The 26,140-nt window shown below is 37.7% G+C and overlaps 2 protein-coding genes across 5 annotated transcripts; one reads left to right on the top strand and one right to left on the bottom strand.

Annotated features, from left to right (window-relative positions):
• Positions 1-8,521: 8,521 nt before the first annotated feature.
• On the top strand, positions 8,522-10,598 carry LOC126727174 (pentatricopeptide repeat-containing protein At4g21170-like). The gene is given in 1 exon segment (XM_050432720.1): positions 8,522-10,598. A coding segment is annotated over 1 exon segment (1,716 nt). The 5' UTR covers positions 8,522-8,565; the 3' UTR covers positions 10,282-10,598.
• A 9,007-nt stretch (positions 10,599-19,605) lies between these two features.
• On the bottom strand, positions 19,606-24,231 carry LOC126727176 (vacuolar sorting protein 3-like). Of its 4 annotated transcripts, none has more exons than XM_050432722.1 (6): positions 24,129-24,231; positions 23,701-23,989; positions 23,427-23,482; positions 22,955-23,094; positions 22,652-22,756; positions 19,606-20,081 (listed from the first exon to the last, which is right to left on the bottom strand). In XM_050432722.1, the coding sequence occupies exons 1-4, from the start codon at positions 24,158-24,160 to the stop codon at positions 22,971-22,973; spliced, it is 501 nt and encodes a 166-aa protein (XP_050288679.1). In that variant the 5' UTR covers positions 24,161-24,231; the 3' UTR covers positions 19,606-20,081; positions 22,652-22,756; positions 22,955-22,970. The 4 variants fall into 4 exon arrangements, 2 of the variants coding, with proteins under 2 accessions (XP_050288679.1, XP_050288680.1); XM_050432723.1 differs by having other exon boundaries at positions 22,675-22,756; XR_007656171.1 differs by lacking the exon at positions 24,129-24,231 and having other exon boundaries at positions 23,571-24,122.
• Between the last annotated feature and the right edge of the window lie 1,909 nt (positions 24,232-26,140).

The following is a 26,140-nucleotide window of genomic DNA, read 5'->3' as shown; positions in this document are numbered from 1 at the left end:
TAATCGCTTAGAAAATGTGTTGAGAAGTGACCTTCGATCACTGTTTCGACAATTACTTGTGAACAGTAAGGAATTTTGGACGCGGCCTTAATGTTTTAGAATGCACACATTCGAAGCTTGAATATGAACACAAATTTTGTATTTTTTTGATTGAAATCAAGATAGTTATTGTGGTTTGAATATGTGTCACCGAGTTAACTGAAATATGGATTCCAATTATGTGCCGATGGAGGGGCGTAAAAATAGAAGTCTAACGATTCGCACACGATTTTGGCTTGGAAATATTTTTCCTATATCGCGAGACCAATAATCTTGAAATCAAATTTTGGGTAAAAAATGTGTTAGTGGCTAGTTATTCACGAGCCGTAATCGCTTAGAAAATGTGTTGAAAAGTGACCTTCGATCACCGTTTCGACAATATCTTGTGAACGGTAAGGAATTTTTGGACACGGCTTGAATGTTTTAGAAAGTGAACATTTGGAACTTGAATTTGAATGCAAATTTTGTTTTTTTTTTTTTTTTTTCGATTGAAATCAAGAGAGCTATTGTCCTTTGAATATGTCCCACCGAGTTACTAGAAATACGGATTCCACTCATGTGCCGATGGAGGGGCATAAAAATAGAAGTCTAACGATTCACTCACAAATTTGGTGAGGCAATATTTTTCCTGTATCGCAAGATCAATCATCTAGAAACAAAATTTTGGGAAAAAAATACGTCAGTGGCAAGTTATTCACAAGCCATAATCGCTTAGAAAATGTGTTGAAAAGTGACCTTCGGTCATCATTTCGACAATAACTTTTGAATGGTAAGGAATTTTTTGACACGGCCTGAATGTTTTAGAAATTATACATTCAAAGCTTGAATTTGAACACAAAATTTGTATTTTTTTGAAGGAAATTAAGATAGTCATTATCGTTTGAATTTGTCTCACCGAGTTAACTAAAATACGGATTCCAATTATGTGCTAATGGAGGGGCGTAAAAATAGAAGTCTAACGATTTGCACATGATTTTGGCTTGGAAATATTATTCCTATATCGCGAGACCAATAATCTCAAATTCAAATTTTTGGTAAAAAATATGTTAGTGGCTAGTTATTCTCGAGCCGTAATCGCTTAGAAAATGTGTTGAGAAGTGACCTTCGATCACCGTTTCGACAATTACTTGTGAACAGTAAGGAATTTTTGGACGCGGCCTTAATGTTTTAGAATGCACACATTCTAAGCTTGAATATGAACACAAATTTTGTATTTTTTTGATTGAAATCAAGATAGTTATTGTGGTTTGAATATGTGTCACCGAGTTAACTGAAATATGGATTCCAATTATGTGCCGATGGAGGGGCGTAAAAATAGAAGTCTAACGATTCGCACACGATTTTGGCTTGGAAATATTTTTCCTATATCGCGAGACCAATAATCTTGAAATCAAATTTTGGGTAAAAAATGTGTTAGTGGCTAGTTATTCACGAGCCGTAATCGCTTAGAAAATGTGTAGAAAAGTGACCTTCGGTCACCGTTTTGACAATAACTTGTGAACGGTAAGGAATTTTTGGATGCAGCCTGAATGCTTTAGAAAGTAAACATTCGGAACTTGAATATGAACACAAATTTTGTATTTTTCAAAGGAAATCGAGAGAATTATTTTCGTTTGAATATGTCCTAATGAGTTACGCGAAATACGAATTCAAATTATATGGAAATGGAGGGGCGCAAAAATAAAAGTCTAATGATTCGCACATGATTTTGGCTTGGAAATATTTTTCCTACATCGCGAGATCAATAATCTCGAAATCAAATTTTGGGTAAAAAATATGTTAGTGGCTGGTTATTCACGAGTTGTTATCGCTTAGAAAATGTGTTGAAAAGTGACCTTCGATCACCGTTTCGACAATAACTTGTGAACGGTAAGGAATTTTTGGATGGTGCTTGAATGTTTTAGAAAGTAAACATTCGGAGCTTGAATATGAACGCAAATTTTGTATTTTTTCGATTAAAATCAAGAGAGTTATTGTCCTTTGAGTATGTCCCACCGATTTATCCGAAATACAGATTCTAATTTTGTGTCAATGGAGGGGCTTAAAAATAGAAGTCTAACGATTCGCAAACTAATTAGGCTTGGAAATATTTTTCACTACTGATCCTTTCCATTAGAGCTACACCGGTATTGTGTTTTCTTAACATGGATTCAGATTTCATAGAATGATTACAACGAGTGAGTTTGACGTCGGAGGAGGGTGAGGTCATAGAGATTCGTTCTAAGCATCGTAAACAAATTTTAGAAGAATGCTCCTTGAGTCTATTGGGTATGTTCCTCACGACCAAACCAATAAATCTTAGGGCAACAAAAAATTTCTTGAGGTCAGTATGGAAGATGGGCAGTGACTTGAAGATGACAAATGTTGGGGACGGACTTATACAGTTTAAATTTGCCATCGAGAGCCAATTAGTATGGGTGCTTAACAATGGTCCATGGAGTTTTGATAACCATTTGTTATTACTTCGCCGATGGGAGAAAGGGATGACGGCTTTCTCAGTTAACTTTCAATATGTGCCGATTTGGGTCCAAGTGTGGGGATTGTCGTTCGACCTTTTTAACGATGAAGCAGGCAGAGATATAGGGAGGGAAATTAGCTGAGTCATTGAGGAGGATTGTAAGGCAATTGCATCGGACCAAGTGAGGTTCCTCCGTATCTGAGTAGAGATGCCAATAGATAAACCAATACGGCGCAGGGCCCCTGTGCTTAGTCTAGAAGGTGACCAAGTTTGGGTGGCATTCCAATACAAAAGGCTTCTGGGTTTATGCTTCCACTATGGTTTGCTAGGCCATGAATCTAAGTCATGCACAATCAGGCCTAGGGAGGGAGAGGAAACTCCATATAGGGAGTGGTTGCGTGTTAGTTTTCGAAGGCCAAAATCTCAACAGACACGGGCACCACCAACCCCACCACGCCGGGACCAAGGAGATACAAGTGATGGAGCGCCACAGCCGTCCGGCCACGATCCTAAATTGATAAATCCTCCACCTGTAATTCATGTGATTAATGGTATTGATGAGGGGGTAACGGACATGCAGCCAGCCTTAATAACGAATAAAGAGACATTCGTTTCTGTTCCAGTTGACTTTGAAAACGGTCCTATCTATTATGATGCACACCGAATTTAATGGGATAGAGCACAATCCCGAAAATCATGGAGCACGACTTATGAGTGTTCCTATCTCCTACGTGGATAATGTGGAAAGCAAAGAATCTGAAACCCTAACAAACACAAGCATGAGGGAGTCACGTGACACAAAAAAGAAACCTAATGCGAAAAATCTTCCACGGTTAAAAAAAATTCCATGCCCAAAACTTGACTCCTCTAGTAAACCCGTGGTCTCTGAAGGCTTCGTGGGAAAGAAGAGAACTTGTGAGGCAAAGAATGAGGTTGTTGAAGAAAGGAAGCGTACAAACACATGCACAACGGCGACGGCTGCCATTTAGCCCCGCTGAGCACAATGATTGTCTTGAGTTGGAACTTCTAGGGGCTTAGGAACCCTTGTGCAGTCACTGTCCTCTCTCACTTGGTGAGGGAAAAAGCTCCCAACGTTTTGTTCCTCATGGAGACGAAGCGTACAGTAGATGAGATGAAATTGATACAAGCTGAGTTGCACTATGATGGTATGTTTGCAATTCCCTGTATTCATACAGCCGGTGGACTAGCCATGTTATGGAAAGAACAGCAAGTAGATTTACACGTCCAAAATTACACTCAAAACCATATTGATGCCCAAATTAGGACTAACCCATTTGCACCATAGAGAATCACAAGTTTTTATGGCAGACCGGAGGAGTATCGAAAGCATGAATCTCGGAGTTTGTTGAGACACCTTCATACGAGAAACTCACTGCCATGGTTATGTTTGGGAGAGCAGATCCTGAGACCGCTTCGTTTGATGGAGGAATTCTGAAGTGCATTGTTGCATTGTGGACTAATTGGTCTTGGCTTCAATGGAAACAGGTTTACTTGGAGGAATGGTAGAGGGGGTGACGCGTATGTACAAGAAAGATTGGATTGTGCTTGCGCAACAACTAAATGGAGGGATATCTTTCCAAATAGTAAGCTTTACCACCTTCAGGTAGCATATTCGGACCATGACCCAATAATACTTAACACCTAACCGTATTCACAGGGTGCCCGCCGGAAAAAAATACTAAAGCGTTTTGAGGAGAAGTGGGCCTCTCACCCGGAGTGTGAAAATGTAATTTTTGAAGCTTGGAATGGAGTGTTGATCAAAGGCAGCCCCATGTTTCAGCTCTTTGAGAAGATCAAAAAATGCCGAATGGCTTTAGTGGCGTGGGGAAGAAACTTTGGAAACACCAAAACAAAAATTGAAGAGAAGCACAAACAATTAGAAGCACTAACTTCTATGAATACGGCAAACAATATTGAATTAATACAAAAGGTGAGGGATGAGATTCAGTCACTACTTTTCCAAGATGAACTATTCTGGAGGCAAAGGTCAAGATCAATATGGTTATCAGCAGGTGATAAGAATACAAAATATTTCCACCAAAGAGCTAGTCAAAGGCGACGGAAAAACCAGATTCATGGTTTCTTAGATGATAATGGTCAATGGTGCACCTCTGAAACAGATACAGCTAGGGTGGCTGAGGCATATTTTTAGAATTTATTCACATCAACAAATCCAACAAATCTGGAATCAGTGTTAGACTCAGTGGATAGAGTAGTAACTCCAGACATGAACCACACACTACTCCAACCATACACTGCTGAAGAGATCAAGCGGGCTCTTTTCCAAATGCACCCTTCCAAATCACCAGGACCGGATGGTATGTCCCCTTTCTTTTTCCAAAAATATTGGCACATAGTTGGAAGGGATGTTACTATTGCTGCATTATATGTTTTACAGTTTGGTCATTTTTTGCAAAAAATGAATTACACCCATATTGTACTCATCCCAAAAAAAGAAAAAAAAGAACCTAGATCTATCCCAGATTACCGGCCTATTAGCCTAGGCAATGTAGTGTCCCGTATTGTATCTAAAGTGTTGGCCAATAGGCTAAAATTAATCCTGCCAAATGTAATATCTGACTCCCAAAGTGCTTTTCTTCCTAACCGGTTGATTACTGACAATACCACAGTAGCTTTTGAAGTTTTACACAGGATGAGGAACAAGAGGACAAGAAAGAAAGGGAAGATGGCAATAAAATTGGACATCAGCAAAGCCTATGATCGGGTGGAATGGGCTTTCCTCCAACAAATTATGCTCAAATTGGGAATTGATGGGAGATGGGTGCGGTTAGCAATGGAAACAGTCCACACTACATCATACTTGGTCCTTATTAATGGTGAACCAAAAGGATATAACACCCCATCCCATGGTATAAAGCAAGGCGATCCACTCTCCCCATACTTGTTTCTTCTGTGTGCAGAGGGTCTATCCTCATTGATCAGGAAGGCAATAGAGTCACAGCAACTACATGGCATTTTATCTTGCACAAATGGTGTTTGTATATCTCATCTGTTATTTGCAGATGACAGCTTTATTTTTTGCCAAGCTACAGTGGAAGAGGGCTAACACCTCCTTGAAATTCTTGGGCAGTATGAAGCGGCATCGGGGCAGGCAATCAATAGACATAAGACCTCTATCTTCTTTAGCCGGAACACAAGCCAAGCTATAAAAATAGACATCCAAGGCCTCTTTGGACCACGAATTATGGAGGATTGTGAGTCCTATCTTGGTTTACCTATGGTGGGAGGTAAATCAAAGGCACATTTAAAGATTTACAGGAAAGGATAACAAAAAGAGTCATGGGCTGGAAGGAAAAATTTATTTCAAAGGTAGGAAGGGAGACACTCATCAAAACAGTTGCTCAAGCTATTCCGACTTACTCTATGGGTATTTACAAACTCCCAAAAGCTTTATGTGACAATTAATTCTACTTTGGCAAAGTATTGGTAGGGGCAGACAAAGGATGAGAAGAAAATCCACTGGATAAATTGGAAAAAATTGTGCAACCCAAAGGAGAGGGGTGGTATGGGTTTTAGGGATATTCATGCCTTTAATTTAGCTTTGCTGGCAAAACAGGCGTGGAGGCTGATTAATCAAAACCACTCTTTATTTTTTCGGGTCTACAAGGCTTGATACTTTCCAAATTGTTCGTTTATGGAAGCTGAGTTGGGGAATAATCCATCCTATGTATGGCGAAGTCTACTGGCTGCAAGGGATATACTTAAGGAAGGCGCACAGTGGAAGGTGGGGGATGGCCAATCTATTAGTGTGTCTGCTCACAGGTGGCTGTCCCATAAGCCAATTTTCCTTGGTGAGCAACAACACAACCTGATGGTAAAGGATCTGATTGATGCCCATACTGTCCAACGGGATAGGGAAAAAATACATGACCTCTTCGCACATTGGACACGTATGGAAATTTTGTCCATCCCATTGCAAAGTAATCCAACTCGTGATGTACTGGTTTGAAAGGAAAACAAATCCCACTCTTTCTCAGTAAAGTTAGCTTATCAAGTGGCTATCAGATTGCAGGAACAAAATCGGGTTGAACACTCCACAGCTGGTAGGGACCGAACTCATTGGAGGAAAATTTGGAAGTTGAATGTGCCCCCAAAGGTCCGTAATTTCATCTGGCATGCCTGCTCCAATATGCTGCCTACCAGAGAGAGCCTACATCGGAGGAGGGTGAATGTGGAAGCCTGGTGTGAACTGTGCTGTCAACAACCTAAATCTGCAGGTCACTTGCTGTGGGAGTGCCCTTTTGCAAGAAACGTATGGGCCTTATGTCCGGGGAAAATCCAGAAATGCCCAAACGAAGCCAGTGACTTCTTCTTGCTGTTCAAAACGTTGGTACAGAGACTCTCTATGGAGGAACTAGAAATATGGGCAGTGGTGTCTTGGGGAATTTGGAATGCACGGAATAGAGTATATTTTGAGAGAGTTCAACCCCACCCGAAAGCCATCTTGGCAGGGGCTGTTGGGTTCTTGCAGGAATACCAAAACCTCAACAACGCACAAAGGAATAGTAGAGAGAGCTAATCAGATGTTTTCACGTTGAAGATCATTTCTTAGGCTTGTTGTGATATTTGTGATTAGGGGTTAAAACTTCCCCTATTTCGGATGTGCCTGAACAGGGCTTATATACTTATTTTGTGTACTGTTTTCATAATTCAATAATATTTCTATCTATTACCTCAAAAAAAAAAAAAAAAAAAAAAGATAGTTGACTAGTTAAGTGAATGTCTACAAAAGTTAGAAGAGATCAGCTCAAAGAGGTATGAGTATCAATGTGGCATCAACCTAATCGATTTGATGCTTAAGTTAGTGGTGTATTTTGGTGGATCAATTAAACAAAATTGAGATAACATTTTCTCATACCTATTCCAAAATTGGATCGCTTTTTATATATACATTCTCTAATGAAATTTTCTTTGATTTTTGTCAAGTTTTCTGTGTCATAATGGGCTTATAATGAGGGGTATAATTACTTCCATCACGGCCAAGATTCCAAATATATAACCACTACTATTAGTTCTCATAATAGGGGTAATGGTTTTTTAGATGTCGTGTTTGGTCCTTTGCGCGCGGGTTTGGGTGTTTGTCCCCCTCAATTCGACTTATAAGGCCTTGGCCTCGTTTCTCAGTTTTGCATTTGTGCTACTTCTTAAGTTCAAGTTTGAAAAAGTAGTAAGGTCACAAGATTGGGACATTAAACTAGTCGTCAAAGTCAAATGTTTGCGATGATGTAGTATGAGAGAATATTTTTTGTATTTGACCAACAAACAATATGATGCGAATTTTTTGTATTTTTTTTTGTTTTGTTTTTTGAAATGAATAGACAACATGATGTGGAACCAAACCTTTATGTGTGGATGGAAGATGTTGTTCCAAAATTTCAGTTTGTAATACTGGCTAAGAGCATCCCCAATAGGCTCTTTAAACACAAAATGCTCTCTATTATAGAGAGTAAACCCACAAAATGACTCTCCAACAGACTCTTTATACCTGAAATTTTTTTTGGCTCATGAACAGTAGCTCATCAAGTCTGATGGGTTATTGTTCATTCTTCATTTTTTTTTTCTATTAATAATAAGGTATTGAATAAAAAAAATGTTGGAAGATGTGTAGTTGTTAAAAAAAGAATAAATAATGAATAAAAAAAGAATATTTAAATGAGATAGAAAATCTGTTGGAAAGTGTATTTGAAAAAGTGGGTAGTTAAAAGATAAAAGTCAATGTTCATTTCCCAAACAGTACAAAAATTTGTTTAATCTGCTGGAGATGCTCTAATGTAACCAATTTTTCTTAATCTTAATAAAAGTTATATCTTTTATGTCTTTCATTTCAAAAAATGTATATAAAAAATAAAAATAAAAAGAGAGGTTGAACCTTCGAGTGGGCCAACATCGGATGGGTTGGACAACGACTACTAAAGTGCAAGAAGTGAGCCTGGGCTAACCAGCCCAACCAATTATCCAAACTACCTTAAAAACATGACTTCCTAAAACCATTTGAAGCAGAACAGACCAAAGTATTGAGAACTCAAATGCTTCTTCACAGATCTCACCCTCTCCTCCTCAAACCATTTTCGACTTCAACAACTGCTCTCACTTGGAGAACCCAAATCAAACAAAACCAGCTTGCCTCCCAAATCTCATCCATTCTCTTACAAAGGCACAACTGGGTCCCTCTTCTCCAAGACCTCAATCTCTCCAGACTAAACCCATCACTCTTCCTCCAAATCCTCCACAGAACTCAGAGCAACCCTCAAATCTCTCTCAGCTTCTTCAATTGGGCCAAATCAAATGTTGGGTTTCAACCAGACCTCAACTCTTACTGCCAGCTCATCCAACTCTCGCTCAGCTCGGGTCTTGTCCAACCCGTGAAGACCCTCTTGGATTCTCTGATTCAGTCTCACCCTGCATCAGTGCTTGTACAGTGTCTTATTCGAGTTTGTAGAGGTAGAGATTCTCAGTCTAAAGTGTTAAGCTTTGTTCTTGAATGGTATTCTCAAAAGGGTTTGTTTGTTGAGGGGTTAGAAGTGTTTAGGGAAATGAAAGTTCATGGCTTTACACCTTCAGTTTGTGCCTGCAATGCACTGCTTGATGCTTTATTGCGAAAAAATGAGATTAAACTTGCTTGGTGTTATTATGGTGCTATAATTCGTTGTGGGGTTTTGCTGGACCGGTCTATGTGGTCACTGGTTGCTCAGATTTTGTGTAAAAATGGGAAATTTGAGACAATTTTTAGATTGTTAGATTTGGGTATTTATAATTCTGTTATTTATAATCTTGTTATTGATTGTTATGGTAAAAGTGGGGATTTTGGAGCTGCATTTGCTACCTTGAATCAGATGTATGAAAGAAAAATTGATCCAGGTTTTAGTACTTATAGCTCAATTCTTGATGGGGCGTGTAAATATGAGAATGCTGAAGTCGTTGAGAAGATAATGAGCATTATGGTGGGGAAGGAGCTGCTTCCAAAGACTCTTTTATCGGAATATGATTTAATAGTTCAGAAGTTTAGTGATTTGGGCAAGACTTTTGCAGCAGAGATGTTCTATAAGAGAGCTTGTGCTGAGAAGATTGGATTACAGGATGCTACTTATGGGTGTATGTTAAGGGCATTGTCTAAGGAAGAGAGAGTAAAGGAGGCAATTTCGGTATATCTTTTGGTCTCAGAAAGGGGTATTACGGTGAATGATAAGAGTTATCAGGCCTTTTTAAATGTTCTTTGTATGGAAGATTAGTTGGAGGAAGGTTGTGAATTGTTAAGGGATGTCATAAGAAAAGGGTGTACTACTTGTTCAATGGAATTGTCTAAATTTGTAGCATCACAATGTAGTAAAGGTAGGTGGAAAGAGGCAGAGGAATTAGTGTGTGTAATTTTTGATAAAGGGTTATTACTGGATTCTTCTTGTTGTTACTTGTTGGTGAGGCGTTACTGCTCCAGCAGACGAATTGATTCAGCTATTGCATTGCATATTAAGATGGAAAGATTGAATGTGAGTTTGGATATAGCAACTTATAATGTGCTTCTCAATAGACTTTTCGGAGCAAGGAGGATTGAAGAAGCAGTCAGGGTATTTGATCACATGAGAGGGAAGAATTTGGTGAGCAGTGAAAGTTTTACAATTGTGATTCGTGGGCTTTGTCGCATAAAGGAACCCAGAAAAGCTATGAAATTTCATGACGAAATGTTGAACATGGGGCTTAAACCTGCTCAAGCAACATACAAGCGTTTGATATCGGGGTTTAAGTAACAACCTGTTTTGGAAGACATCGGGGTTTAAGTAACAACCTCTTTCGGAAGACATTTGCAATTTGTCTGGTTCTTGACATTATGGTTGGAGTCTGTACCAATTTTATTGTAACCATCCCTTGTAAATTGGCCAGCATAACCTGCAGACCATGGACTATAGTTATTATGATGCCATGAGTCTCTTTGTTTCTTTTCCAGAATGCTCATAAGATTCAAATTAAAATATCCAAACATCTCTTGAGATGTGAGACAAAGACGCTTACATGTATTCTAAGAAAGAGAGAATGAAAAGTTCCACTTCCTCGGTTCCTGTATATAGCCATGATTGCAGTACCAAGTGAGGCACATGTTAGCTTGTTCTTTCTGGTTCTTGCTTAATTCAATTCATTGCCTGTTGGGACAAAAATGGGCATGCTCATAATCACTCAATGAGACTGATAAAACCTCGGATTATTTGCTGTATTTGATACCTTCCTCTTATCCAAGAGAAAACTAGCAAAATAATCACTAAAATTTTTCTTATGTTGAAATTAGAATTCAGATTCAGAAGTGACTTAAAATTATACGTGCGTCTCCAAGAATTTAAACCCACGATGCTGTCTCCAATTATGTACGTGAAAATCTTTGCCCTCAACAAGAACAGACAGTTATAATGTACGTATAAAAACAGTTGCCACACAAGGTAAACTGCAATGCAAGTAGGAAAGGACCATAACAACAGTTTTTTTATGCCAACAACTTGGATTAACTCATTCTTTCTTACTGGTGCATTAATTGCTCTCCTTCGAAATGGGCTTTACTTATCGGATTTCCTCATTTTGAACTCTATTTTTTGGTGTATTTTTAGTTATCTACCTCAACATTCTTATTTTAGTTACACTTATTTTATGAATATATTTCTTTCTAAGAATCCAATGTGTTGTTGATATTGGTCTCACTCTTCAAGCATAAGTTGGAATGAGGTGGGTTCGAACTCTATATCTTCTATTCAATGACAAGAAACTTTACTAACTGAACTAATTAGAACCTGCGGCTACTATAACTTCAATACAGAATTAGGATATATATGTAATCCCAGATTTGAATAAAAAGAGAGAGTGGGTTTAAAAGATTTTAAAAAAAATTGAAAGGTTAAAAAACTCTCTAACTTTCATCTTGGCGCAATTCTGCAAGACTCTCCATAGTCCATATGTGATTTATGACGGGATGCAAATGTTTCACGTTTTAGTCAATATCAAGGACCTTTCAGTCAATAAAGGTCTTTCGAGAGATTTCAAAGAAATGTATAATATAGGTGGGAACTGGGGAAAATAAAGCAATAACTGCTCCTCGCTTTCAAAATCGTGATTCTCACAAACCAGAATCTTTGTATGATATATGTGGGAACTGGGGAAAAGAAGCAATTAGGAAACCCGTTCGTTTGTTCAGCTTTGTTGTCTCGTGGAGCAAAATCCTTAGCGTGCCCTTTTTCATTGGGTCCTATTAAAGGTCCCCCCACCTACCATGGTCGATTAGCCGTCTATAATGGTTTGAATAGATGATTGGGGTATCCGTATCCCCACAAAATCACACAAGCCAGAAGCATTGAACAAGTTATGGGACTTGTTCGGAATACAAGCATGTCAATTCTTCTAGTTTTGCTATGTTGCTTTTGTTTAGATTCTGGCTCTGCCACAGACACCATTACATCTTTTCAACCCATCAGAGACTCTGATTACATAATCTCCAATGGGGGTGCTTTCAAATTGGGATTCTTCAGCCCTGTAAATTCTACCAAACGCTACCTCGGAATATGGTATAATAAAAAGTCTGTTCTACCTGCCCAATGGGTAGCTAACAGAGAGAAACCCTCAAGGATTCTTCTGGGGTTCTTACTATATCTGAGGAAGGAAATCTTGTAATATTAGATGGACAGAAGGAGATTCTTTGGTCATCAAATGTTACAAACTCTGTTGCCAATTCAAGTGCCCAGCTTTTAGATTCGGGGAACTTAATATTGCGAGAAAGCACTACAAGGACAATCGTATGGGAGAGTTTCCAACATCCTTCTGATACACTCTTGCAAAGGATGAAATTTAGTACTAATGTAAGAACAGGTGAGAAAGTGCAATTTTCATCATGGAAAAACCCTTCTGATCCATCCATTGGAAGCTTCTCCTCTGGTATTCAACCGCAAACTCAAAGTCTTGTTCAAATATTCATTTGGAAAGACGGTAGCCCATTTTGGCGCATTGGCCTGTGGAACTCCATGAGCACTATTGGAATACCAGAAATGAATTCTATATATCGTGACGGATTTTGTCTCACAGAGGATCAAGATGGAACATATTATTTCAGTTGTTCTTATGTGAGCAATTCTTTGTTTCATTATGTCATGACTACAGAAGGAGATATACTGGCAAGATATTGGAATTTTGAGAAGGACGATTGGGGGATCTTGTGGAATGCTGTGAAGAGTAAGTGTGATGTTTATGGTATGTGTGGGGCCTTTGGAAGCTGTAATTCACAAAGTTCGCCAATTTGCAGCTGTTTACCTGGGTTTGAGCCAAAGAACACAAAAGAATGGAACAGAGGAAATTGGACTAGTGGATGTGTGAGGAGGACACCGTTGTCATAGTGTGCGGTGGTGAACAGTAGCATTGAATCCGTCAAAAAGGATGGGTTTTTGAAACTGAAGACGATGAAGGTGCCAAAATTTGCAGATTCATTACCTGCTCGTGAAAGTTTTGGAGGTTTATCATCTACTAATAATGAACACTATTGCAGACAACAGTGTATAGAGAATTGTTCTTGTACAGCTTACGGGCCAAAATGGCCAACTGGCCCTAAAATCGTAAGTATATAGTTAGTAGGCTCCGTTTATAAACATAATAAGTTACTAGCATCTCGAGCCTTAAAGGCTCGATTTTGGGCCTCAAAATCGAGCCTTTGAGGCTCGGTTTTCTATTATGATCTGGCCAAATCCCACGGGGCATGTCCACATGGAAAATTGAGTCTTAAAGACTCGATTTCCACGTGAACATGCCCCGTGGGATTTGAGCCATTCTGACGTGGGCAAATCCCAAGTGGCTTGTCCAGGTGGAAATCGAGTCTCTAAGACTCAATTTCCACGTGGACATGCCCCCATGCATTAACACATTGATCTCAAGTCTTAGAGACTCGGTTTGCTAAAAGTGAAACCGAGTCTCAGAAATTCGATTTTCGAATGCAGTAACTCTCTTCTTTTAATCGTGTCTGGTCATGTTTGGTCATGTCTAGGTCCCACAGTTGCAGCTGGTTTTGTCTGGTATGGGGTTTCTCGGGAGTCAGTAGAACCTTTGCAGTTTTCACATGCTCTCTCACTCATTGTAGGTTTCTCTAGTGTCATACACATTCAGCTAGTTGTGGCCTTCCTCTCTTAGTCATTTTCATTACACATTCAGCAGCAGCTCTCACTATCTGTCTGTCTCTCTCTTTCACTCTCATACAAAACTCACCCCATTACAAACTTCAAATCAAACTCACCCCACATCCTCATGTCAGGTAAGGTTTCTCAATCTCTCTAGTTGTTAGTTACATATAATATATATATATATATATATATATATTGTTAGGTTTTTTTATGGGTATGTATATCATGACTAATTTTTTTGTTTGGTTTGATATTGTTTTTTATATTTTTGATAGAATGATTTGAAGGTTTGTAATGGGGTGAGTTGTGTGTTTAGTTTTTTTTTTTTTTTTTTGAGTATAATTAATGATTTTTTATTTTTTTATTTTGGAAACAAATGATAATGATTGAGTGTGTTTGTATGTGAATATGCAAATGTGGGGTTTGTAACAAGTTATATTTGCTAGTGTATATATTTGCTAGGATTTTATAAAAAGTAAAAAATATATTTAGGTATATATTTGTATTGTTAGGCTTTTATCATGACTATTTTTGCAAGTTAGTGTATATATTTGCTAGGATTTTATACAAAGTAAAAAAAATTGTAGATATATATTTGTATTGTTAGGCTTTTATCATGACTATTTTTGCAAGTTAATGTATATATTTGCTAGGATTTTATAACAAGTAAAAAATATTGTAGATATATATTTGTATTGTTAGGCTTTTATCATGGCTATTTTTCTTGTTGTTTGGTTTGATATTTTTATTTATATTAGTTAGAGCTGAGTTGAAATTTTGTAATGGGGGTGAGTTTTGTTTTTAGTTTTTTTATTTGTTTGAGTACGAAATGATAATAATTGAGTGTGTTTGTATGTGATGTGGGGTGAGTATATGCAATTGTGGGGTGAGAAGTTGTAATTTTTGTACTTTGAGTAGATAGAAAAGGTTTTGTAATTGATGTTAAATGAAAGAGATAAAATATGTCGCTAACATATTATACTTGACTCTCTAATAGGTTCACAACATCTGAAGAATATTGGTATAAATGTATACTACGGTGGACCCCTTGACAATCCTGGGGGGATTGAGGGATTTCCATTTACAGGGCCGGGTATCCAATGCTACCCCATGATGATACGTCATAAGTTGAAGACGTTGAATGATTTGAAGTTGAAAATAATGGACGAATTGAATTTGAACTCTGCTTGGTATGACATCAAGATTATTTATCGTTACCCACAAGAAGTCCTACATGAACGGATAAATTACAGGTATATGGCGATTAAAGAAGACAAACATGTGAAGATGATGTTTAATAGGATCCAGAAAATGCCCCAAGTAAATGTTGCTGAGTTGTACATAAGTTCAGAGCCGCTTGCGGAAGTTGATACTGAGATGGTGCAACAAACAACTACGTCTTTACAATTTACAGCCCTTGATGATGGATGCACTGCAATGAGAGGGTATACAATGGGAGGTTATATGCTCCCATCTCAAAATCATGTTGTCAATACTGGTGAAACCCTCCATTGTCAAGAGACACACTTAGAGGAGGATGACGAAGATGAAGACTATGTCGAAGACGAAGACGAAGACGAAGACGAAGATCATGTTGCGAATGATGGTGTGGATGAGTACGAAGAGAGGATTGAGCAAGGCGACTTTGAGAACGATGTGGATGACCATGAAATCGTTCCCCATTTTGAAGAGGAAAATATGGAGATCCATGATGAAGGTGATGCAGACGATGATATTAGCATTCAGCGTGATACAAATACGACCACTGGCTACAGACCTCCTGCCGACTCATTCTACGCAAATACTTGGGAAAATATGTTTGATCCTTCACCTCTATTAGAACCATTTGTTTGTACTTGGAAAGATGAGATGCATTTTTCTAAAGGGTTGACTTTTGCAAATAAATCGGCGGTGAAGCGTGCATTGATAATATACGCAGCAAATGATAATAGAAATTTTATAACTCGGAGGTCGAGCAAAAAAAAATTGTGCGCCACATGCGCTGATGACAACTACAAGTGGTACATTGGGGCATTCATGAAGGCTAAACTTAATGGTCTGTGGGTGGTCACATCTTATGTGGGTCCACACACTTGTATACCCTTTGGCCTGCAAAGAGACAGTAAAATTATGGATTCTAATTTTGTTGCATCAGAAATTGTGGAAAAATTGAAACAAAATCACACTGCTCGTATTGATGAGCTCTGGGAGATCATACGTACTAAGTATAATCATGAGCTTTCTTACTATAAAGTATGGGACGCAAAACAAAAGGCAATTGCTAAGATATTTGGGGATTGGGAGGAGTCTTACCAAAGGTTGCGGAAGTTGTTGTTGGCATACTTGTATCAGGACTCAGGTACCCAGTACAGCTATCACACCATACCTAGGCCATACGAAGGTATTGCGTTACTGTGCTATGTATATTGGGCATTCGCTCCATGCATTGCTGCATTCAAATATTGTAGGCCAGTAATCAGTTTTGATGGGACTCATTTGTATAGTAAATACAAAGGGGTGTTGATGATTGCAATGGCAACTGATGCTAACCAAAAGGTTTTGCCTCTCGCCTTTGCTGTTGTGAACAGGGAGTCAGGGCCTAGTTGGGGTTGGTTTTTAGAGTGTCTCAGGACTTCCATAGAGCATGTCATACCTAAGGATGGCATTTGCATTATTTCTGACCGACATAAAGGTATCAGATGTGCCATTCGAGAGTAGCCTAGAGGTGAGGACGGAAGAGAACAGGTATATCACCGATATTGCCTTCAACATGTTGCTAGCAACTTCAACACAAAATTTGAGGACTCGACTCTAAATGCATTGGCCTTGAAAGCTGGATATGCGACTCATGAAGCGAAATTTGAGTCCATAATGCAAATCATTAAGGAGGCTGAGATTAATTTACTGAGGGGTGTAGACCCTACTGATCGCCACATCCTACACTATATGCCATACACATATCTAATGAGTGAGGATGTTGAGAAATGGACCCAGTCATAGGATGGTGGAAGACGTTACGGGGCAATGACAACCAATATCTCTGAGTGTTTTAATAGGGTACTTAAAGGTGCCCGCGGTTTGCCCATTGCTGCAATGGTTGAGTTCACTTGGTCCAAACTTGTTGCATATTTCTGCGATCGACATCAAAAAATTACTTCTGATCTCTCTCAAGGTAAGGTGTGGAGTGATTATGCAATGGAGATCTATAACAAAAATGAGCAGAAAACTGCAGGACACACTCTGAGGAATTTTAATCATGAAATTGGTGTATATCAAGTGGTTACCCCGTACAACGACCATAGAGGTGAAGGGGGAAACCACAGTCATAAAGTGCACGTACTTGAGCAAACATGTGGTTGTGGAAAGTAGCAAAACTTGAAGATCCCTTGTTCACATGCAATTAAGTTCTTAAAGGTCTGCACCTCGATGCGACTAGTTATATTGACCCATGTTACAGTTTGAACAACGTCATTCAAACATATTCACATCATTTTGTGGTGCCAAAATCAGAGTCATTATAGAGGGACGTTCGCGGACCACGGTGGGTGCCTGACCCACAGCTATTGCGGGGCAAAGGTCGTCCTGTGAAGTCAAGATTAAGGAATGAAATGGATGGGGTACGACGAGAACGGGGAAGCCGGAGGGAAGATCCGAACTTAAGGGAGATTCAGCCAAGGCAACGATGTGGAGTGTGTCATCAAGAGGGGCATAACCGCAGATGCTGTCCCAATTCCCGTGGGGCTTCGACAAGTGGTAGTGCTGCAAACTAGGCAAGTGTTGTCACTGTTTTTATATAATATGCTCAGAATGTCATATGATTTTTGTTCTTCACATTTGGAAACTAACAACTGTATTTTTATGTTTGACAAGCGAGCAGAGACTGGATTTTGGAATGGCATTGTACGTGGACTTGTGGTTATGTTCGGTATGGACAAGTGCTAGGTGACTATGTAGATTATGTTGTATCAGTATGGACAAGTTGTAGGTGACTATGTAGAGTATGTTGTATCAGTATGGACAAATGCTAGACGACTATGTAGACTATATTGTATTGACTTAGTTGTTATTTTGTTTATTGCTAAATGTTGTTGTAATTGAACATTTGCTATCCATTGTACTCGTTACATTAGTTGCGTTGTGCAGCTTTTGCCTGTAATGCAATGATATGGCATTGGCAATGTAGCTACTACTTTGGCAACTTCAACCACAACGGCCTTGTTTGAACCGATGATAATGTATTGAATGTTTTTGTGTGCTAAGAGGGCAACTATAATGCCCATGAATAGTAACTATTTGAATCTGATTGTTTGCATCTGGATCTATTTTACTATTGCAGGGGAAGGGAAAAGTAATTCTGGTTTACAGCTGCAGGACTGCAAAAAAAATAAATAAATAAATTTCCCAGTGGAAATCGAGTTTCTAAAACTCGATTTCCATTTGGGTGGCATATTCGTAAATAAACTACAACACCAATTTACAAAAATGCCACTTAAATGGAAATCGAGTTTTAGAAACTCGATTTCCACTGGAAAATTTTTGCACTGGCATTTCCCCCTAAACAGTTTTGAACTCTCAGGTTGGCACCAAAAATCCAATTAAAAATTGAGTCTTTGAGACTCGATTTCCATTTGAGTGGCATTTTCTTAAATTAGGCTGGCAGTTTATTTACGAAAATGCCACCCGAATAGAAATCGAGTTTCAAAAACTCGATTTCCAATGGAAATCAAGTTTGAGAAACTCGATTTCTGTGGGAAATTTTTTTGGCAAAATCCCAGTGGAAATAGAGTCTCAAAGACTCGATTTCTATTTGAGTGGCATTTTCGTAAATTGCTGAAATCGTTTATTAACTCAAACCTACTTGCTTTTGATTTAGAAATTAGTTTTAACTTCAATTTAAAAAAAGAAAAAGCAAAGAAAGAAATTAGTCTGAACCGACTTATCAAAAAAAAATTTTTTTTCCTCTCTCTCTCAATAAGGAGACATTGACAACTAAAGTTTTGTACCGTCTTTCATGGGCACCATGGTCATCATATTTTTGCAGGGGAATTATTAATGTTGTTGCACACACTCAATTCAATTTTTTTTTTTAATTCGAGAGTCAAAATTATTCTTGTTGCGTTGGTTTAACAGCTTAACTCTTAATGTGGTAAATACATACATATATATATATATATATATTTATAGTATCACTTTGAAACATATATTAAGTATATTTTTGTATCACTTTGAAACATTTTATCGTTAGTGTGTTCAAGTGTTAATTTTCTTCATCGAGATCCTTATATCTCAAATCTTTTGTCTATTGTATTTTGTATACAATGTCTACATGTTAACGCTACCATCACTATCACTATCATTACCACAACCACCATAATTACCATCAGAGTTATCACCAATTCACCAACCACAATAGCAATTGTCAAGGCAACGCTCATACCAAATACTTGTTGACACCAGAACCACCACACCAACTAAATCATAACTTGAATTGCACCACCATATGATTACCAGCACCTGTAATACAACCAAAAAAAGAGGACGAGCCCCAAGGGCAATTGAAGACATCCCATTACCAGTTAAGGCTTTGTCACCCCAGACTTCAATTGCCTCTTCAAAAATTTATATCAGACTCCTATATAAATAGTTAAGAACTCCTACACTCCAATTCTCTAGTAATTGCAAGTTCATCCCTATTTTCTCATGAGCTTGTTATTAATAAATTGCGTAAAGAAATTCCAACTGTATATAAATAAGGTACTTTCTTACCCACTCCCACAAATCAACCCAGGGGAGGTACGGTTAATTCACTCTCCGGTTATGCTGGACTGACTTGAATCCCCAGTAATCATCACAAAAGGATGGCCCTTGAATTCTTTCAAAGAACTTACATTAGCTTATAAAAATCTATATAATCACATCAAAGTTATTACAGTCTCCAAATGAAATTTTTGTTACATTTCTCATATATAAGATTCAGGACAATTGAGTTCAAAAACAGCAAGCAACCTATTGCAATTTTAAAAGTATGGTTAAATTCAATCTCCTTAGAATCGAAAAGAACCAAGGACGGAAATGCTTTCCAACTATAATTATCATCTACATGTCAAAGGAATTTCAATTTTCCATTGCCCACAGAAGCTTTTGCATCCAAACCCGACGCTTTCTGAGCACCCTTTAAATCAGAACATGATCCAGAAGCACCTAAAGTGACAGCAAAATAAAGATACACAGTGCATAGGAAAGCTAGGAGAATTAGAGCTATTAAGAGGAAGCGGTGCCTTTGAAGGAGTGTTGGCCAGCTTAATGAATCATCCCGCGAGAATTGCTTCCTGAATGATGGTGACCTACGATGAGGAGAAGATAGAATGCTATCAAGAACCATGGCTTATGCACTACCTTCGTCAGCAAACCTGAAATTTTTATTCAAGAGATGACAGGTAAACAGGTTTGATCCAGACAGGATTTTATAGATAAGGTGAACAATCAGGCAGGCAAAAGATGCAAAAGTGTATTGCTTTCTTTTTGTAAGTATAAGTTTATTGCTAGCTTTAGAAGAATGATGTTATAATTTCAAAGGGCAGCAGAGTAGCTCTCTCTCTCCCTCTCTCCGCATGTTTGTGTGTGTTTATAAATGATACATGATGAATAAACAGAACTATCACCAGGAGAACAATTATGATAAAAGGGTGATATCTCAATGTCTATGTATCACTTTAGCAGTATAATCAGGTTGCTTACTGATTAACCAATCATCAACAAGGGTTAATAGAAGGCTACTGGGAGTTAGATAACACTGGAATCAATGTGATACAGATGTCTACACTCACCATGATGAATCAACCAGGCTAAGTGCTACACTACATGTCATTTTCTAAGCAAGTGAACAATAACTATGTCTGTTTGGTTAGAGCTTATAAGCTCAGCTTTTAACTTTTATGTATAGCTTTTTAAAATCTCACTTTTTCAAAATACAAGTATAATTTCACACACTTTCAGCAACAAGCAAATAAGATGTTCCCAAACGGACATGTCTAAAATTTTTTAGGCAGCAAGTATATGAAAACTGCAAAGAAATCATGAGGCTCCATATGAAACTACCACTTCAAGCAGGTCACTGCAAATGCAAAGATAAAGATATACACCATATGGACACATTATTTTCATATACAAGAAAGAGAAATTTTGTGTAGGAATCTTGACTAAGGAGCGTGGGCGAAAAGATTCCACCAAACAATTTCTTCATTTAAGCTAATATCAAAGAACTCTTCATTACTTCTTTTGCTCCAACCTTTAGATGCACAACGAACCATAGTTAGGATCATTTTGTGAGACAAAATCAGAAAACATGTGGATTTCTGTAAATTTCAGCGCATTTAAATACTAAAAGGTTGGAAGAGCAAGACAACCATGGATAACTACTGATGGTCCAGTGCAGCTTGGCTACAAATACTGGTGGGCCAATGAGACCCAAAACAGAAACCAACAAGCAATAGGATTGGGTATAGAGAGAGTTTGGGTTCGAAGGGGGGAGGGTGGGGGTGAAGATGAGAGAGGCAGACATGGATAATATCACAAGCAAGCTATGGTAATTTCGTAAGGCAGCGGACCCTGACACTAAGCATCATCTTCTTTCACGATAAAGTTGCACTTACAATAGTCAAGACTAGAGCCATAGGTTAACATTCACTACAAAATCCAACCTTCACTCACTTGAAGAAATGTTTCTTCAAGTGCATAAGCAAGAATGGCAGCAAAAGTGATTGCACAAAAACTATGAGAGAGGAGTAGTTACACCTAAGTTCTGAATTCACCTGTATTATTATGAATAAATTGAACTGATCAAGATATGTATTTAAGAGAATATTTACACATACCCCAACTGAATCACAATATAACATATTTGCATAGTTCTTAAATAACTTGAACATCATCAAACTTATTCCGTAATAGTGCAAAAGTCCAAAATGAACCTAAACAAAATAAAAAATTACATCGCCCAAAATCTATCATAGTATACATTAAACAACCCCCCTCAAAACACTTTTACTCAACAAAAGAAGAGAGTTGTAAAAATATTTTAAAAGTATACAAGCAAGGGAGCAAGAGATTTCTTATGACTTGCTTGGAACATATCAATTTTCCTTTTAATATAATATGGTTACCAGCCATAAATTGCAAAACATGTAAATCTGATTTGAAGCAGAGCACTGCAGAAAAATTAACTAGAGACACTCTTAGGTGTATAATCAATTCAAAGAACATAAGCCCACCCAACCAGAAGTAATTACTTATGAATTTGATATTAAGTTGGAACCTTCCAATCATATAAAAATAGCAGGTAATTAAGTTGGAACCTTCCAACAATGACTATTTTGATATAAGAACAAAAGGTTAGGAACTAAAATGACACATTTGATAGGTTAGGAACCATTTTGAAATATGGGGCTAAGGTTAGGACTAATATGGTAATTAAACCTTTCTTTATATACAACTATTGATGACAATATGCAGAGTAGCATAACTGGTTGGTGGCCCCTTTTCAGGTACAATTATTTGTAAAGTATAAATTATCATTTCATAGCATTACTAGACTCAAAGGGAACAAAAAAATTTATTAATTCTACAGCAGAAAAGTAAGTCCTTTCACACAGGCATATCTATACTCATTGTTGATGAGAAGATCAAAACAGTCGCTAGCAATAATTTGAACCCCACATTATAGAAAATACAGTCTATATCTGTTTGTGAGTGGCCCAACAAGAGTTCAACTTACAACTTCAACAACAAAAATCTCAAAAATCATATGATATATTGCAGAGTACTCACAAAAACACAAGACCCAGAAAATGCTAATGTGTTTATACTTCACCAAACAAAAAATAAAAAACAAAACCAAAACCCCTAGAGACAGTACAGCATAGCATCAAGGTGTTCCACACAAAATACTGAAAATACTAGTGGCCAACACAACAACAATTACCAAATTGTGTTTAGAAGAGTTACTGTTTGATCCATCCTTCTTTCTAAGATGGTGAGGCCCTATGAGCTTCATCCTCAACTTGCTTGGAGAAATGAACACATGAGTCTGCAATTAAGAAACCAAAACACTATAACCTGTCAATGTACAGCTGATATATAAAGTTCCAAAGCCAAAACTTGCAACAAAGCAAACCCAATAAGTACTTAAACCATTTCCATTCCACACCCCATTACAGTTCCTATTAATATATAATTCAATACATTATTGCATCTGTTCCAACAAGTTCGTCCAGAATTCACATACCTTGTTTGTGCACGGTTCACCCTTTGAGGTCTTGCTCTTGCTGGTGAAAGTTCAATACTTTCTTCAGTACTGGCAGAAGTAGAAGCAGAACCCGTTCTTCATTTTCAGTCACTTCCTCTTCATTTTCTTCAGTACTGATTCTGCAATTTAAAAAATCCAACAAGACTAAGAATGTAGTACAAGAGAAGCCACTAGCTGCTATAATCCAGTTAATGAGTTATCTCAAAAGTAATAGCTTCAGCTTAATTACATAATGCTTAGTACCCTAAAACTTATCTCCTGCCATTGGCTCCATATAAGACAGAACAGGATAAATTCTTTTATTCAAATATTCTGAGTGCAGGACACAAGTATTGTGCCCTCAGGTGTGTTACACGCAAATTTTCCTATACAAGAAGTGCCTTTTAAAACAAATCTAAAACAAATTTGAAATGGAAAAGTAAAAAGTCTGTAGTTAAAATTTGAAACTTACAATGCCAAAATTTGGAGCACTAATGCCTCTTGACCCAGTTTACTGTAAAGAATTGCCTGTCAAAGTCAGGAATAATATTTAGCAATAAGCAAAGACCATTTACCATTTGGCACTAAAAATGTATCAATGCCATTCATGCCTGACCTAACAACAGTTTGAAAGAAATGATGCAAATCATTAGGCAGTAAACGATCTGAATAGTACATAATCAGAAGAGTCAGCCAAGTCAATAGGCAGAACCAACAACAAAGTAATTATAAGAGTTCCAATGGACCTTTTCCAACCATAACTCCGATCCTTCGATCAAGTAAAGAACTTCCTCTGGATCATACAAGTCTGAAGACGACAAAAATATCTGCAGTCTTTCTCGAAGAGGACTTTCAAAGATCGAGTTCATTCTATTATCAGAAATTACTGTCTCATCTACCCTTCCAATGTCACTGTTTTGATAAGTATTTTCAGTTTGAAAGGCTTCAATTGCTGATTTGGCAAGTGATAGAGCATATAATGTATGGAATTGAGTATCATCACAGTCCTGATCTTCAATCAACCACTGGAGGTACCTGTGAAATTAAAAGAGGAGAAAAAAAATTCACGGTCTGAAAGGCACATAAAATAAGAAAGAAGCTTCAGAAGCATAGGGGGAAAAGGGGGTTGAGAAAAACATGAGGAACAATATTTTGTAACAAAAATAAAAGATACCAGATAATTGTGTTATGAAAGACCCATATCATATATAGCTTTGAAACAATCTCACGGATGAGAAAAATAGACTTATGGAAGAGCAAACTGTACCGTTAGTTATATGAATCCTTTATCTCTTATTGTTATAGATAGTGAAACAACACTACCTGAACGGTAACAAATTTATGGCAAGGAAACTTCAGTTCTTAAAGACTATAGTTGTATGACTTACAATTTTAGGTCATACAACTATAGTCTTCAATAATTTAATGTATAGTTCAAGAAAAAGATGTCTTATACCCTTCCTACAACCTTAAAAATATACACCTTTTAAATTGAATTTGACATGAATTTAAGCTGTGTAAGGTTGAATTTAATCAACCATGTGTTGGCTTTATTCCGTGAAAAATTTGCTTGTAATACAGCACTTAGAAACCCTATATTTAGGTGGGAATCATGTAAGGGTAGTGTGTGAGAGAGTGTGAAGAAATGCTCAAGACAGTGCAGTGAAGTAGAGACTCACGGCTGGGACTTGCGGGAGGCTCGCGGCTTGCAAGCCGCCAAAAGTTGCACACGCGCAGAGCATGCAGGGGAGCTGAACAGTCATGCCAGCTGGAGCACTACAGGACAAAAATCCAGACTGGCCACTCAGTTAGCTCGCGACTTGAACTCGCGACTCAGTCAAGTCGCGAGGTCAAGTCGCCAACCAACCCTATTTTGGAAAAACTGACTCTTCGCATTCCATTCTTACACCAGTATAAATATCCCTCATTCCCACAAAATATGTGTGGCTATTCAGAAAGAAAAACCCTAAGAGAGGTTTCATCAAAACACCCACCCAATTAGAGAGAGCTACTCATTCTTAGAGAGAAATTTTTGTAGTCTCTTCTCATTTCCTCTCTCATTGTAATACCTATTGAGAGGAGATTTCTATCCAAACACTACCCACACCCATTTAGAGTGTTGAGTGTTTTTGGAGTTTTGGGAAGCATTGGAAGATGCCAAGGATGGCAGATGCTATGGTCAAGTAGCGGAATCCGGTAAGTTAGAAAAGAAAAAGGTTCGGTGCAACCTCGTTGGAGCAAGAAGCTTGGAGGGCTTAGGTACATCGGGTTGATTAGGCTTGGAGGGTCTATTGCTGTTCATGTATCCCAACTACATTTTCTAGTGGATTATTGACCGCTTGGAGGGCGACAGGGAGGTTCTACGCCGAGGGCTTCGGTTTCCTCTTCGATAACATATCATGTGTTGTCATTGTGTTTGCATCTCTCTTCCCTTTATCTTTGCCTTTTATTTTCTGCTGTGGATGTAATTTTAATTGGCTTAGAGTGTTTACCAATTCTGTATTAAGCTTTTATTTCATGTTCCGCACATTAATTGATTGATATAAAGCTTGAATTGGTTATTTTGTAAATTAGGGGTCTAAACGTTCAAGGGTGTTTTTACACTATTTGAGCTTTCAGATGACTCGCTTGTTTCACATGTGCATATGAGAGTGGGACACAGTGGTTGTTAGGAGTACTAATACTTCACATGAATTGACAAGAGCGGGGGGCCAAGGCTGTTTGAAGTCCAGTTCAATTTTTTGAAACGGTGGTACACAGTGACAATGAAGTTTCTTTTGAAAACTGGAATTTCTCAGAAATTGTTTATTTCAATTTCCTAATTCTCCAAAAAAAAAAAAAAAAAAAAAAAAAAAAAACCTGAAAACTGAGTTGTCGGTTAAGCTCAGGCAAGAGGCACGGCCTAATTGACATATATGAATTATATAAAGCTAACTACAAGAATATATATATATATATATATATATATATATATAAATATATCAAGAATCCAGTTAATTTATACCCTTAAAATGTACATTAATTATTTATTTTTTAAAAAAATTATTAAAAATTGAAAAACTGTAAAAAGAAAATGTTAATCACTTTTTCGTTTTTTCATAAAACGTTTATTAAAGTAGTTTATTGATGAATGCTGTAGGAATATAGGTTAGTAAAACCTATATATCAAAGCGAAAGACAATTGAA

Source organism: Quercus robur, chromosome 5 (assembly GCF_932294415.1).
Source record: "Quercus robur chromosome 5, dhQueRobu3.1, whole genome shotgun sequence".
Classification (NCBI taxonomy): Eukaryota; Viridiplantae; Streptophyta; class Magnoliopsida; order Fagales; family Fagaceae; genus Quercus; species Quercus robur.
The sequence above is the reverse complement of the archived record's forward strand: the minus strand, read 5'-3'. Positions and strand labels throughout refer to the sequence as shown.

Bases quoted from the DNA above. Each gene is read 5' to 3' on its own strand.
- LOC126727176 (XM_050432722.1), bottom strand. From the start codon at position 24,160: ATGATATGGGTCTTTCATAACACAATTATCTG. The intron at 23,990-24,128 runs GTATCTTTTATT...TTAATTTCACAG, and splicing joins TTTCATAACACAATTATCTG to GTACCTCCAGTGGTTGATTG. The intron at 23,483-23,700 runs GTCCATTGGAAC...TGACTTTGACAG, and splicing joins CGGAGTTATGGTTGGAAAAG to GCAATTCTTTACAGTAAACT.